The 14,955-nt window shown below is 51.5% G+C and overlaps 1 protein-coding gene across 1 annotated transcript; it reads right to left on the bottom strand.

The window, feature by feature from the left end:
* Nucleotides 1-1,604: 1,604 nt before the first annotated feature.
* LOC117028311 (DNA dC->dU-editing enzyme APOBEC-3A-like) lies at nt 1,605-14,695 on the bottom strand. The gene is made up of 7 exons (XM_033116699.1): nt 14,623-14,695; nt 13,474-13,591; nt 13,050-13,166; nt 12,084-12,228; nt 10,441-10,723; nt 9,919-10,034; nt 1,605-1,646 (listed from the first exon to the last, which is right to left on the bottom strand). The coding sequence occupies exons 3-7, from the start codon at nt 13,076-13,078 to the stop codon at nt 1,605-1,607; spliced, it is 615 nt and encodes a 204-aa protein (XP_032972590.1). The 5' UTR covers nt 13,079-13,166; nt 13,474-13,591; nt 14,623-14,695.
* Nucleotides 14,696-14,955: the final 260 nt, after the last annotated feature.

Genomic DNA, 14,955 nt, shown 5'->3' with positions numbered 1-14,955 from the left:
TACTCATTACCAAGATTATGTGAGAGAAGGGGCCTGGCCATCATGTCACTGCTGTACCCCAGGCCCTAGAATGAAATGGCAGGTGACATGAGTAAATGTATAATTCATACTGTGGGGTGTGCTGATTGGCAGCTCCAGGCACCCTGCTAACTGATTATTCCCAAGTGAGGCTCTGACGGCCCAGCTGGCACAGGTGTGGCTGTGCCTGGTGCTGCGGGCAGCCTGCCCAGTTTTGTCTACTGTGGGGCGTGACTCATTGCTTCCCTGTGTTATTGCCTTTGCCCTTTCACCTTATAAAATAAGGGCACCAGTCTGTGAAAGTTCAGATAGCGATGACAGGCAACGTGGAAGACATGAATGAAATGCAGTTTAGATAGACCTGGGGATCTGGAAGTGGGAAGAAAGGCACAACTCTGCCCTCCTCAGAGGTTGGGAAGGCGTGTTTTCATTGATGAAGGAAACAGTGTTTCACAATATGTATTAAACACTGAAACCAAACGGTCAACAATTGTGCCTAGAAGTCCAGATATAATTAGAGATTTTGAGAAATATTTAAGTTCTCCAGGAATGGAATCCTCCTGCTGATACAGAAGTGTTTAGTTCCTCTCACACAGTCTTCCTTTTCGGTTTCTTTAGTGACTTCTTGAGTATGATTTTACTTTCAGACTCTTGGCTCATTTTCTATATTATCACATAGTCATTGAACGTGTCATTTTAATGACAAAGTTACATTAAACGTTGCTAACATAGGTTGTAGTTGTAATAGAAATAACCGGTTAGCAGGAATTAAGGGTTAAGAGAAGGTTTCTCTCAGCGTTGGCAGTGTCCTTGTAGGAAACAGTTTAACCTTGTCTAGGGTACCTGGCTTTTTGGTCATAAGGTCTGAAATAAGGATATTCACTCTGTACGTTTTGTGAACCTTTAAACCCATTTTGAGACAGTTGCGTTTTAACATTCTGGAAGGTTAGCACACTCAAGGGTTGCCCTACTGTCGTGCGGGAAGGCCTGCGGGGTCTGTGGGGTCTCTGGTCCCACTCCCCACACAAGAACGCAGGATATGGCTAGGCCAAAAAGGAACACCCACGGAGCCATAGGTAGGGGAGTCATATCTCTATACTCTTGCTGGCGGCTGGGTTGGAGACACAGGAACCAGGAGCAACACAATTCTCAACCCTCACTGCGCCGCTTGCAGACTCAGCCACCATCTTCTTGCTAGCTCCCCCTTTTTTCTCTTTTCTTCTCTGCTAGCCTCTTCTCCTAGCCTAGCCACGGCAGTTATATTCATGGCTAATGGCTCACTGGTTACAGCTGACGGCCAACTAGCCACAGCTGCTGGCCATTTGATCACAGTCGATGGCCATTTACTACCTGAGCCAGCACCCTTCTATGTGAGGCCGAGAGCCTGGAAACTGCTTTTTGGGGCTCTGTCCCCACACCTACTAACTGCTTACAGAATTAGAAGGTGAGCATACTTCCTGCTAGACTGGAAATACTGAAGACCCAGGAGCCTTTGCAAAGGCAGGAATAACAGGTTTTGGCAACACATGCAGAAAAGAACCCAGTATGACACACAAAGCCCAGGCCAGAAGCCTGGAGCGCTCAGCTCAGCGGAGTGGGCAGGGCTGGCTGGGGAAGACAGCCAGTGCCTGGGGGGACGGAGCCCGGAGAGAGGGCAGGCGGTCATGGCTGTGCTGAAGACCCAGGGAGAGAGCGGGTGGAGAGGAGGCGCCCTGGGGAAAGGAGGTCACTCCACCTCCCAGAAGCAGAGAGAGGATGACACTGCCAGGTGGCCGCAGAGGATGAGGGGCCTGGGTCCGCGATGGACTCCATCATCCATGGTCTCTGGCTCAGATTCTGGGCTTCTTACCTTCCTGTTTCCACCCCCGCCCCTTTCATGTGCATTCTCTGTTCCCAGGCAGCGCTCTTTGCTCTCTGAATCCCCATATATCTGCAGACGGTCCACCCTGACTTGGTCACATGCTGTGAGGGCACGCACACACACACAGCGTCAGAAAAAGGACCTGCCTGTAGCACCCAGGACTCACCTCTGCCTTGTCTCCACATGACCTGAAGTCACGGGTCCCAGCGCTCGCTCTCCTGGAGGGCTTAGGTGCCTATACATTCTCATTCCCAAAAGGCAGGGGCCTAGCATTTGACAAGAACCCTTAGGCCCAGATATGGTTAATTTGGGTGGTAAGAACCAAAGCCAGAGGAAAAGGGACAGGTCAGCTAGTGGGAGAGCAGCCAGGTGTCTCTTCCTGGGCGCTTCAGGAGGTCAGGAGCAGCCTGAACTGATTTCCTGCAGGGCCCCAACCCAAGACTTCCCACAAAATGGGGTACACTGAGTGGGGTCACTTCATAAGAGTGAAGTGAGAAAAGACCCTGGTCTGGGAATCTGGTCACCCAGCTTTCATCGCTGGCTCTAAGGAGGGAAAGGAAGGAATATTGGCTGAGCTCCCCCACACCCAGGTCAGGTACGCACAATTCCATCATCTAATCACAAGAGCAATGGTAACTGGAAGTAGTTTTATTGTCACTGAAGAGATAAAGAAACAGAAGCTCTAAGGTGAAGCAATATCCCCAAGGTCACCCAGAAGGTGAATGCCAGAGTGAGCATTGACAGACAGATCCAGAAGGCTGGAAACTTATGCTAGGTCCTCACGCCACGGTGCCCCTCAAGTCTTCACAGGACTCGCGTTCTTATTGCAGGCCTCTTTCTGGCTTTGCCCAGGGTCCCCCGTGAACCCACAGCCAGCCCTGCGCTAGGACCCTCTCCCAGGACCGGGCTACAGTGCAGTTCCCTTCCTCATTACCAACGCTCACCCGCCTTGCCTTGCGTTTGCCATCCCTCTACATAACCCCTATTTCTCCTTCATTGGTAATATCCTGCTCCTTGCCTGTCCTCTCACAGGGGACCGGACCATTTGAGGGGTCCAGCATGGATGTGCTAATGTGGAAATACCCTCCAGAGGCCCGACTGAAATCTGGGTTTTACTGAAGACCCTTGGCTGCAACGACTAACAAACCCTGACTTATCACTTTGGGTTTGGTTTGCAGGGGCTCATCTCCCACCACATGGCGGACTCCTTTCGTTGTGTGTTTTGGTTTTACATCATCCTGCGTGCAGGAGTGAGGTTTGGATGAAGCAATGCTTGGTGAGCACTCCTGACGTAGGGTTCTGACCATCGGCTAGACCGGAATTCCTTTTTCTGGTGATGTAATCACAGGTGGTGTTTGATGCCCACGCGGACTTTGGCCCTGGCAGCCTGAACCTAGCTCTCCCTGTCTCGTCCGCCGGGAAACTTCTCCTTCTGCAGTGGCTTTATTATCATTTAATGATTTAAGAAGTATTTGCTTAATGAAACAAGTCCAATAATAGAGAGATCTCATGCAAAAGTTTATGGTCTCTCTCTTTCCACCAACCCTGCCCCACCCTCTCTAAGCTCCCTCTTCTGCATAGAAAAAAATAAGTTGTGTTTCTTTTCCCCATCGCTTTATTTATTTATTTGTTTGTTTGTTTGTTTGGCTCATTCTTTGACTAATTTTAATTGAACACCTGCTGTGTGATAGGCTTGCCCTGTGGTACTGGGGGTACACCTTTGAGGGAGGTGCAGGGGGTTCCAGGCCTCAAGGGGATTGTGTCATGGTGGAAGGAGACAGAAAGGATATAAGAAACTATGGGGATGGGTGAGGTAGTTTCAAATCAAGGTGATTGCTGGATGGGAATAAACAGGATACTCTCATGGAGACTGGCTGGTGGTGGGGAGCTGTTTTAAATAGGGGGTATTCAGAGCAGGTGACTTCTTCACTGAGGTAGAAAGGATGAGAAAGTGGTAGCTGGGAGAACCTTGGGACAGAGATAACCCAAGTGCAAAGACCCGGAGGCAGGAGGGAAGCAGAAAAGAAGAGTGTGCCTGGAAAGCAAAGTGTGGGGGAGAGGGGTTGTGAGGGTTAGATCACAGGCAGGTGTTTAGATTTTATACTAAGCACAAGGTGTGTGTGTGTGCGTGTGTGTGTGTGTGTGTGTGTGTGTGTGTGTGTGTGTGGAGGGGGTAAATGCTGAATCCAGCTGGTGATGTGCCCTGCCTTCTGTTTAAGGCCTTCCTCCAGCACCTCAGTGGACTGAATGAGAAGAAGAGTGGACGCTGGAAGGTTCTTCCGTCATCCCAGTGAGAAGTGATGGTGGAGGCCATGGGAATGGAGACTGATGGACGTTTGGGTTTGGAGGTAACATCGATCAGGAGGATTTGGTGATGGATTGGATATTAGGAAAAAGAGGAATCAAGGTAAGTCCTTGGGTTTGCGCTCAAGCTCACTGCTCATGGACGCCCATAGGAGTGTCCTTTATGGAGCTGGGAAAATCCGAGAAAAATAAGTTTTGTGGGAAAATACCCCCCAAGGAGTTCTATTCGGGAAGGTTAAGTGGGCAATGCTCAACAGACGTCCGAGGACAGATGTCTAATGGGAGGCTGGTATCAGAGTGTTGAGCTCAGGAGAGTACCAGGACTGGAAATATGGGGCTGTGTGCCCGGGGGTGGGGGAGGCTGAGTCTCCTAGGGAGACCGTGGGAAACACAAGGGGAGGACTCAGGTCCAGGAGAAGAGGAGGAGCTAGCCAGAGAGCAGAAGCAGGACGAGGGTGTCACCCACAACGGGAGAGGAGAGCGTCTCACACCCACAACGGGAGAGGCGAGCGTCTCCAGAAGGAGGCTGTGTTCAGCATGTCACGTGCTGCTGGGTGGATGGGCAAAATGAGGACTGAAAAACATCCCTTTCTTCTGGCAACATGGGGATCATTGATGAGCAGTTTCTTTGGAGTGGTGCTGATAGGAGCCAGATCGGCATGGGATGAAAGCAAACAGGAGGCAGGAAGATAGGGACAAACATGTAGACAACTTTTTGAGATATATACATATATACATATATATATATGTATATATCTCAAAGCATACACATATCTCTCTCTCTCTCTCTCTCTCTCTCTCTCTCTCTCTCTCTCTATATATATATATATATATATATATATATATATATATATATATATATGGATGCTTTACTTTTCTAGGAAGAGAATGGAGGCAGATGTGACTCAGGGAGAGATTTTGGTTTTAAAAGTGAGAGATACGTACCTGAGCATGTGGTTTGTTGATGGCAATGATGAAGCAGAGATCCAGACAGTGTGGAAAATGACAGGAGAGAAACCCATGAAAAGAGAGTGGGCCTGAGTCCCAGAGTAAAGATGGAAAGTTGGACTCTGAATGGGCAGACAGACCACGGGAGACCATGGAGTGAGGAATTTTGTCTCTTTTGTTCAATGTATATCCAGCTCCTAGGATGGCACCCGGCACCCAGGCGCTCAATAAAAGGTGTGTTGAATGAATGAATGCGGGTTTCTAGAAGGTAAAGGTGAAAGTGAGGGGGGTCCTCTCTGCTTCTATTGGCTCTTGGAAGGCTGAGATGAGGTCATTAGCTGAGGGCTGGGGACAGGATGTGCTGGGGGCTGAGAGAGAGCCAAAGGGGAGCAGTGGTGTAGGAGAGGGGTCCGTGTCTCTTCCCCATGCGGATGCTGACAACATCTCGGCCAGCTGACAACACCAACACAGTAATGCCCAACTTGCCCCCATCGAATTGCAGCTCCACCTTTCTCATTTACTAAGTTCCAAAATATACTTCTTTGTGTTTTTTAGTTCCTGGCTCATACCAGACTCTTTTGATTACAGCAGCTGTATAGCTTTTCTAGTTTCTAATGTGTTGCAAAAACTGCTTCACTTCCGCGTTTCTTCTTCATGACTTCACTTTCAACCACATTTAGTCTGTCCTTTGGACTTAAATTGCCTTTTTTTCCCCATTAAAAAAAATCTAAGAATAATGATAATTCTGTTTGTATTTGACTCTCATTTCCATCTATGAATTCATTTGGGATATTATACTTTATGTCCTTCAGTAAAACTTTTTCCTCATTGAAAATACAGGCTCTGTAACTTTCTTTTTTCTTTAATGTTTTTATTGGGAGATAATTTACAACTAAGGGCAAAGTCTTAGGTTTCCAGGTAGTGTAACCACCACACAGACTGAGGTGGGGCTATTTCCAGAATCCCAGATGGATAGTTCCTCGTGTGCCCTCTCAGCTGTTCCCCTTCCAAAAGGAACTCATGTTAGCTCTTCTACTGTCATAGATTGATTTGGCCTGGTTTTGAACTTCTTATAAATGGAACCAGACAGTATGAATTCTTTGACTTCTTTTTTTAAGATTTTTTTTTTTAATTGGGGAAGGGGAACAGGACTTTATTGGGGAACAGTGTGTACTTCCAGGACTTTTTCCAAGTCAAGTTGTTGTCCTTTCAATCTTAGTTGTGGAGGGCGCAGCTCAGCTCCAGGTCCAGTTGCCTTGTGAGTTGCAGGGGGCGCAGCCCACCATCCCTTGCGGGACTCGAGGAGTTGAACCGGCAACCTTGTGGTTGAGAGGACGCGCTCCAACCAACTGAACCATTCGGGAGGCAGCTCAGCTCAAGGTGCCGTGTTCAATCTTAGTTGTAGGGGGCGCTGCCCACCATCCCTTGCGGGACTCGAGGAGTTGAACTGGCAACCTTGTGGTTGAGAGCCCACTCGCCCATGTGGGAATCGAACCAGCAGCCTTCGGAGTTAGGAGCACGGAGCTCTAACCGCCCGAGCCACCAGGCCGTTCCCCTTTGACTTCTTTCATTCAATGTTATATGTGTGGAGTTCATCTGATACTCACTGGAGGCTGAGGCTGCTGTGAAAAGGGAGAAAAACGCCTCCAATAAACTGTCCGTTCTCAGTCAGTCATCCCACCACGAGGACAGTTGTCACGGGCTAGCACACCGCCCTCCTCAGATCTGCACACGGCTGACACGTCCTCAACAAACCCTTGTTTCAGGTTTCAACTGAGGGTCACCTACATGCTTCTCCAAATGGTACTGTGAAATTCCAATTGTTTTTGAACTCTAAAATCAGTGTTTGCATCAAGTATATACGACAGGGGAAAATGCCTAGGCTTACCGTTACATTCCATGTATTTTATATTTATTATGACTGTAGTTTTTACAGAACCGTTATAAATATGAACAGTGCTAAGGTCCATGGGTTGGCTACTTACCTGATCTGGCACATTTCCTGCAACGATGAGGGAGTATGTTTGAAATCAGTTTTATTAGCTGCATTTCCTAGGAGGGAATTTGTGATGCTAGTCTTGTCCCACTGCCCATGACACCAGGTCTCGGGACTCATGCTGACCGCGTGGCCTACAGAGTTCTCAGTCAAAGAAACAGAGCATGGCAATGCCACCAATTAAATGACACTCAGCATGTACTATTTCGGATGACCAGAAATCTCATGCTAGGGGGAGGGTGAATGAAGGCATGAATGCAGGTGACCATCAGTGTCTGCCCCAGCTGGGCACGGCTGGCCAGCGCTCTGCAGGCTTCCATCCCTCCTCTGTACAATTCTTTTGCAGCCCTCTTTCCTGCCCCTGCCACATGGACCTGCGTCATTCCTTCTCCCTCGGAGAGGTAGGAAAATGACCTTTATGTAAATGCTTTGCCTTTATGTCCTTCCAGTTGAGGACAGTCAGTCCAGTGCTATCCCCAGTGCAGCTCAGTAGGGTCACCAATGAAACATTAGTAGCAACAGAATTAGTGGCTTTCCCACCAGTCATCCTACACAGAAGTTATCCATTAAGTTACACAATTATCCATGGAAAGGATGTATACGCTCAGAGCTTCTGGGCTTGGTCCTGTCCTTTCTCATTCTCTCCTTGAACGAGGCTTGAGGTCTGGATGGGTAGCTGCCTGGGAGTCCTGAGGAGACCAGCAGGAAAAATCAAGCTTTGAGAGCTGAGCTGGGGAACCAGGGGCAGCAGACAGTGTCCTCACACTGGGGCTGTGATACTGAGCAGAAGAGGGAAGCCAGTACCATCTCGCCCAGTTCCCCACGTTCTTCTAGAAACAGCCTGGTTAGCACTCCAGGCAGCTTTCCGTCACTGGCAGCCACAGTCCCTGCCAGGCTCCCTCAATCCCAGTGTCCTGTCCTTAGGCTCCTTCTTGCCCCTTGGCCTTTCACCTTTGGCCCTCAGCCCTGCTTGGCCCCTCCTCTCCCTGCCCGTTCTCTCTCCTTTGCTTCCTTCTCTCCAGGTGACTTTGTCTATCAGTTCTCCACTTCGGGCTGCAGACTCTCCCTGACTTAGTCCCTCCTCCCTCCTTGGCCACGGTCATCGTCTGTCCTTACTCTTCATCCCTCCAATGTCTCAAACTCAATGACTCCTCCCGCAGTCCCTGCAGTCACTGTGAGAGGCTGTGACCAGGTAGGGCCCTGACACATGAGCAGAAGTCTGTGAGGTGAGACCTGGGAGCCTTCACTGCCTGGAACACCCTGTGCAGGACGCCCAGCTGCCAGGGGCACACTCAGCATGACGCAGGCTCCACAGAGACATGGCAGGAGAGACATCTAGTGCCTGTGGTGGGTCCTGCTTGGGCCCAGGACTGCAAAGGGCAGAGGTCATGCTCTGGCAGGAAAGCCCCTCCCTCTAGCTTCCTCACCAGGGCAGTGGAAGTAGAAATGGCCTGAGGACTGGAGTAATTCCAAGGCCCCCATCAAACTGACAATTTGAAAACCCTTTAGAATATTTGCACTCATTCTTTCTCTTCTCTTATTGCGTGTGCTGTCATTTCAAAAACAGTGCTGATACCAGTATAACAGTTTGTTAGTGAGTGTATGCTTTTGAATTCTAGATTCCTCTCCTATGAGCTTTAGGTGATTTTTATTCAACTAGGAAAATTAATGTGACCACTGCCCCACAGGCCACATGAAGATTCCTACGTAAGAGACAGGCATTTGCACATTTGCAAGTGTTTATTGAACTATTTGGACTTCATGATACATTTACAAAGGGAAAAAAATTGTGGAAGACTCAATCTTTCATTTTATTGCTTTACATCAATTAAATAATTATTTCTCTAAAAATCTAAAGCTATTCTGATAGTATAGAATAGATTCTTATGTATATTTCGAAAATAACATAGATTTTAAATGTAAAGTAAATCTATCAGAAATTTTATTAAAAAAAATTTCTTATGAGCTCATTTTGAGGGATAGCATCCTGCCTACTTCAGATGAGGCTAACTTTTTTTTTTCATATAAGTGTATTTATTTATTTAAGATTTTTTATTGGGGAAGGGGTAGAGGACTTTATTGGGGAACAGTGTGTACTTCCAGGACTTTTTTTTCCCAAGTCAAGTTGTTGTCCTTTCAGTCTTAGTTGTGGAAGGCGCAGCTCAGCTCCAGGTCCAGTTGCCCTAGTTGCAGGGGGCGCAGCCCACCATCCCTTGCGGGACTCGAGGAATTGAACTGGCAACCTTGTGGTTGAGAGCCCACTGGCCCATTTGGGAATCGAACCGGTGGCCTTCGGAGTTAGGAGCATGGAGCTCTAACTGCCTGAGCCACCGGGCCGGCCCCGAGCTCATTGCTTTTTGATGATTTCTGTTGATCAATCTGGAGTGGTTGCAAATGGCCAGTTTGCATTTTTGAAGAAAGTGTTATATTCTGCTGTTCAACACAGGTCTCCCGTCTTCTTTAGAAAGATTGAAGTCTACACGTCAGTTTTCCTGATTCTAGATCGAGAAGGCAGAGTTGAAGGAAGCAGAGGGTGAGGCAGTTGGAAAGATGAAGAGAGAAGAGGTCTGGGACAGTTACAAAATGGGGAAAGAACAAGAGACACAGGGAGGTGAGAAAGCAGAGGGACCCTGTGAGAAGGGATGGGAGGAATGGAACTGGTGCCCCGGCAGGGAGCAGGTAACCCAGAGGAGGCCCCGAGCAGAGGGAAAGAAAGGTCCAGGGAGAGATGGTGAGGGGGAGAAGGGGCGTGGAGGTGGGAGGACGGGGAGCAGGGAGGGAAGAACCTCACCTGGAGAATGCCCTTCAGATCCTTAGATAGCATTTTGCTATATTTATCCAGGTCATCCCAGGGGAGGAAGGGTGTTCCCTGGTGGTCCACGAAGGTTTTCCAGCAGTACTCAAACTCTGAAAGGCGACAGGGGAAATAGAGGTGAGCTCCAGTTCTAGGGGTGGGTGAGGAGCCACAGGTGTCTGACTCTTAGGGACACACTCTCCCCATCATAATTTCACTGCCTCCTCTTTCTTCCCTCAACTTCTTTCTTCCAACTGGAATCTGAGGCTGCCCAATTCTCCCCTTTTCTGGAAGCCCCTTCTTGCACGTGTATCCACCCTCACTCCCCTGAATTCAGGACCATCTCTCCCCCCTGAACTCTCTCTTCCAATAGACACACCCGTCTTCTCCAGGGCCCAGCACCACCTCTGCAGGCAGCAAACAGGCTCCTTCACCAGGGTTTCTCATCCTCTCCTCTTTCTAGCAACTTCCCACAGGTGTCTCCCAGCCCACCGGCACCCCCATGAGTCCCATGCTGACCCTCGGAGGTCATGATGGTGATTTGTGCCCCAGCTGCCTGCAGTTGGCGCAGCCCAGTCTCATATCCAGCAAATTTTGTATAGATGCGGGAGGCGAAGACGCGCAGGCTCAAATGGCTGTTCTTGCCCAGGAACGCAGCCAGTTGGCTGGCACAGTCAGGGCAGGGGCTCCAGGAGATGAAACAAGTGACCCTGTAGTGCCGTTCCTTGTCCAGTTCCCACGACGGGATCAGCTCCAGGAGGCACAACTCTGCATGGCAGCGGGGCTCCAGTGTGTCAGCGCCCTGAGCACAGAAGAAAGAGGAAGTGTTGTGTCCTTGGCTGTGAATAAGGATGGGGGTGGGACCAGAGTGACACACGTTAGGCACTGGCCTCCAGCACAAAATTGAAGTGGGGAGACCACAGCCCAGCATCAGCATGAATGAAATTTCAATGCAGAATTTACATGATCAAACGTAAGGCAAAACTCATGATGAAAACACAGTCAGCGTGTTACAAAGGGCCAGCGGTGGTGACATTTTCATTTACATCTGCAAACTATGGCTCCTTGTGGCACCGTGACTGATCAGTCTTTATTTAAACTGTTGATACTTCGTTCGTCATAGAATTTGCATTAATTTTTATTTTAACTATTGCGTCAAATACGACTCATCTTCATTCCTGAGTGTCTGGGGCTTGAGGTCTAAGTTGTGCTCGAGCTCCAGGCTCTCAGGAGTATCACCTAGTCGGGGCCCCACAGGGAGGAGCTGAGGACGAAGGGAGGAGGCAGGTGAGCTCCAAGGTCATGGGCCTGATGCCAGGGAAGTGGGGCTTCCTCCAGGGAGGGTTAACCCCACTCTCCCACCTCACGTCCCCCACCACTCTTGCCCGACCACCCCCACCACCGCACCTGTGCACAAAAGCTCTGCAAGCTTGGGCTTGGGGCCTTACCCTGTGCTGAGCACGAGGGTAACACAGCTCAGCAAAGGGCTCGCAGTACAGGGAGGATGTGGGGAGGCGTGCCAAGGGAGTGGTGGCTGGGAAGTGGCCCGGATGCCCTTGTGGGGCTCATAGGATTGGAGAGATGTGCCCAACATGCAGAGGGAAAGCTTTGCAACCAGGGACCCATGGCAGAGGATCAAGGCAGGCTGACTGACTGCACCAGTGCAGAGCCCTTGGTGGGAGTGGAGGGCGGCCCTGGGCTACGTGCAGCTGGCAGTGCCGTTGTGGGGACCAGCTCCCTCGCCAGGATCTCCCAGTAGTGACTGGAGGGAGCAGGAGGCAGAATTTGGGCTCTGTGACCAGAGGCTGAACCAGTCAGGGGCTAGGGAAGAACCTGCCCCTTTGTCCAGATGCCTTTCCCTCTGTCCCAACCCGTCCTCAGAGGCATAGCAGGAGGGCACAGGCTGAGCCCTGAACCTGGATTGGCACTGGGCTGTTGGTGCCCTTTCCTGTGACACTGTGAACAGTTTCTGAAATGTGGTACAAAGCTACGAATCACAGTAGAAACTGTCCTCCTCCCTTTCCCCACCCGGGACTCCAGGCAGAGCCACAGCAGCTGCAGGGACCAATTAGAGAGAGCTTTCTGGGACACCCCGGGTGCACAGAGAAGCTTCTCCCTGAATATCCCCGGTTTGGGAGGTCCTGCCTGCTGTGTTTGGTCACCTGGTTGCGCAGGAAGCCCTTGAACTCGTCCACCGGGATCCAGGCGTCATCCTCCTGGAGCTCTACCTCGTAGCACAGGTAGGTCTTGTGCGGCTTAAGCTCTTGACTGAAGTTCTCACGGAAGGTGTCTTCATCCATGAGGGGTCTGTACACAGGCAGAGGGAACCAAAGACATAGGCTTCTCCTGGGAACACTGTGCTCCTGCCCTGCACCCCACACTGCTTCCCCTCCACCCTGAGCTCACCCGTGCACCCCAACTCCCAGCTACACACATAAAGGATAAGCGCCCACTCACCTTGCTGGAGCCACCTAGCCTCCCTCTCTGACCCCTGCCGGGAACTGGGGAAGGCAGCGCGGTCCTGTTTCAGTGTGTGCCCACAAGTCCAGTGCCGGCTGCCCACACCTCTGACGAGGGCCTCTCCCTCTGCCCGGGGAGGGCTGGGTCACCTCTCTTGGCATCACCACCTGCGCTTGTACCACTGACCCACAGCCCTGCCGGATGTGGACCCATTGGCACATGTCCTCTAGGTTTCAGGCCTAACCCGAGCCACATGGGGCATCGGGAGAAACACATTCCTGAGTGGGACCATCGGGGAAAGAGAATGCCACACTGTCCTCAAATAACTTACGATTATCTCTGTTTTTCTAATTATGAAAACAGTGTACGACCTTTACTGAAAGTGACCTCCTAGCCCACAGTTCAGAGGAGATTCCAAGCAGAAATCATAGATTTCAAGGGGAGGGGAGAAAGAGGAGGAACGGGGACCATCAAGGACGAGTCCCCAGGGTCTAGTCCCAGAGCCTAGGGGAGGTGGTAGGACAGGAAACCTGGGCATCAGCTGAGGGGTCCTGCTGGACATACAAGGACCATCAGGAAGGAGGCGGGGAAGCAGAGGAACCCCAGGGGACAAGATGAGGTCCCATCAGGAACCCAGGAGCAGGGGTGCTACTGGGGGTGGGCGGTACCTGGCCTCGAGTGCTGGCGTGGCCTCCATGTCTCAGTCCCTTCACCGTCCCTGGCTCTGTGTCCCCTGCTTCTCTGCTTGGTCACAGTGATCTCCTCCTGGGATACTCTACAAGGAACTAGGTACCTTATATACACACATCAGAACCAGGAAACTGCTGAGTTGGCGATGCTGGTCGCAACTTCTTCGTGACTCAGGCCACTCTTGCCACATGGATGTCACAGAAAAAGAAACTTCTCCACCCAAATATGACATCCCTATGCCCTTGAAGACATTTTAGGTTTTGATTTCTGTTTTCCCAAAGGCCCTACCTGGGCTCCATGAGGGCTGACCACAGGTAAAGGAAGTCTCGGGAGTGGGGATCACTCTGGGCAGCATGGTACACAGGAAGGAAGTGGGAGGTTATAGCGAACAGGTGTTCATACCCTGGAAAAGCCGGGGCACAGGACGCAGAGCCCCCAGACGACAGGACCTGCGCATCCATCCCTGAGTCTCCCTCAGCAGCAAGTGCAGGGCAGGGCCTCCTCCAGGCTCCCAGGGGTGCTGGATGGAGGCAAAGTGGGCTGTGAGTGAGGGGCGAGAATCTGCTTTCCAGGCAGCAGATGGCCTTCATCCTGGTCTAGGAAGGGAGGCAAGGGGACAAACATGTGCCGAGCTGTCCTTAGGAGGCCGCCATAAGGATAATAAACTGGACATGAAGTGTGGTTACCCCATTACACACACAGAGGAGAAAAGAAAGGCTGCCACAGGGAGCAGGGCTTGGCCAGGACGGCACAGGGAGCAGAAGGATGCAGGGCTGTGCTCTTTCTCTCCACCTCCAGGCCATGAGGAATATGGGGGACTTTGTATTCCAAGCTCAAGTGTGACCCTGAGCCATAGCTGGCCGTGTTTGTCCCCAAGGGCTGCCCCTCTGTCCCACTGACTCTCTCTCCTGGCTCCTCTTAGAGTACCCAGTGCTGGCCCAGCACTCCCTCCCAGGAGCTGTCCCCAACTCAGGGACACTGGGCCGGCCCCCTGAGTTCCCCCTGGCTGCCCGCACTGAGAAGCAGGCTGCTCACCCGCCCAGGCTGGCCCGTCACATGTTTCGGTAGAAAGCTCGGCACAGCATCGCCCTCCTTCTGAGGTGGGTGCCCCCTCCACACACACAGACAGGGCCCTCCACCCCCCCTGCGCCGAGGCCCCTCCCACCTCCTCCGTCCTCTCCACCTTGGCCCCCTGGGCTGGTGGCTCCATGGTTCCAGGGTGAGACCCTATCCAGGGTGTGTTGTGTGGGTCCTGCTACTGCCCATATTTCCCAGGTCACAGTCTCCACACACACACCCCCACCCTCCACACCCAAGAGTCACCAGCGCTCCTTGTGCTGTCTTTACAGTGTCTTTACAAGGACCAGGGCTGAGGAGACCAGGCCTAGGGTCTCTGAGGATTTCCCCGATACTGTCCCCAGGTCTTGCCTTCCAGGGACGATAGCATTCTGATCTAGGCCAAGCCTCCCCCTGCGCCCCCAAAGTTCCTCCAGTCAGTCAACCCACTAAGGGCTTCTGAGTCCTGCCCCCAGCCCCCTCCCTCCCCGATACCTTCAGCGGGAAGGACTCCTATGCATGAGCTCTGTGCTGGGGGCAGGGGGTGACCACAAAATGTGGGGCCTTGGGGGACCCTCGGGAGGTGGAGTTCCACACCTGCTCCACCCCTTCCCAGGTGGCTCTAGTAGCCAGAGAGTCAACACCTCACAGGGCTCAGCCCTGCATCACTTGTCCTCCCAGGAAAGGTGCTCTTTTCGGATCTTCTGTAGAGTCTTGTGGGGTGACAAGGAGGGCACGTCACTGCAGAGAGAATGCCTTCCTCCCTCATCCCCGAGGGACAGCTCACCAGCAGTCTAGCTCCTCAGCCAGCAGCTCTGAGATCTCCTC

Source organism: Rhinolophus ferrumequinum, chromosome 10, assembly GCF_004115265.2.
Source record: "Rhinolophus ferrumequinum isolate MPI-CBG mRhiFer1 chromosome 10, mRhiFer1_v1.p, whole genome shotgun sequence".
Taxonomy (NCBI): domain Eukaryota; kingdom Metazoa; phylum Chordata; class Mammalia; order Chiroptera; family Rhinolophidae; genus Rhinolophus; species Rhinolophus ferrumequinum.
Note: the sequence above shows the minus strand (reverse complement) of the source record. Positions and strands in the feature narration are given on the sequence as shown.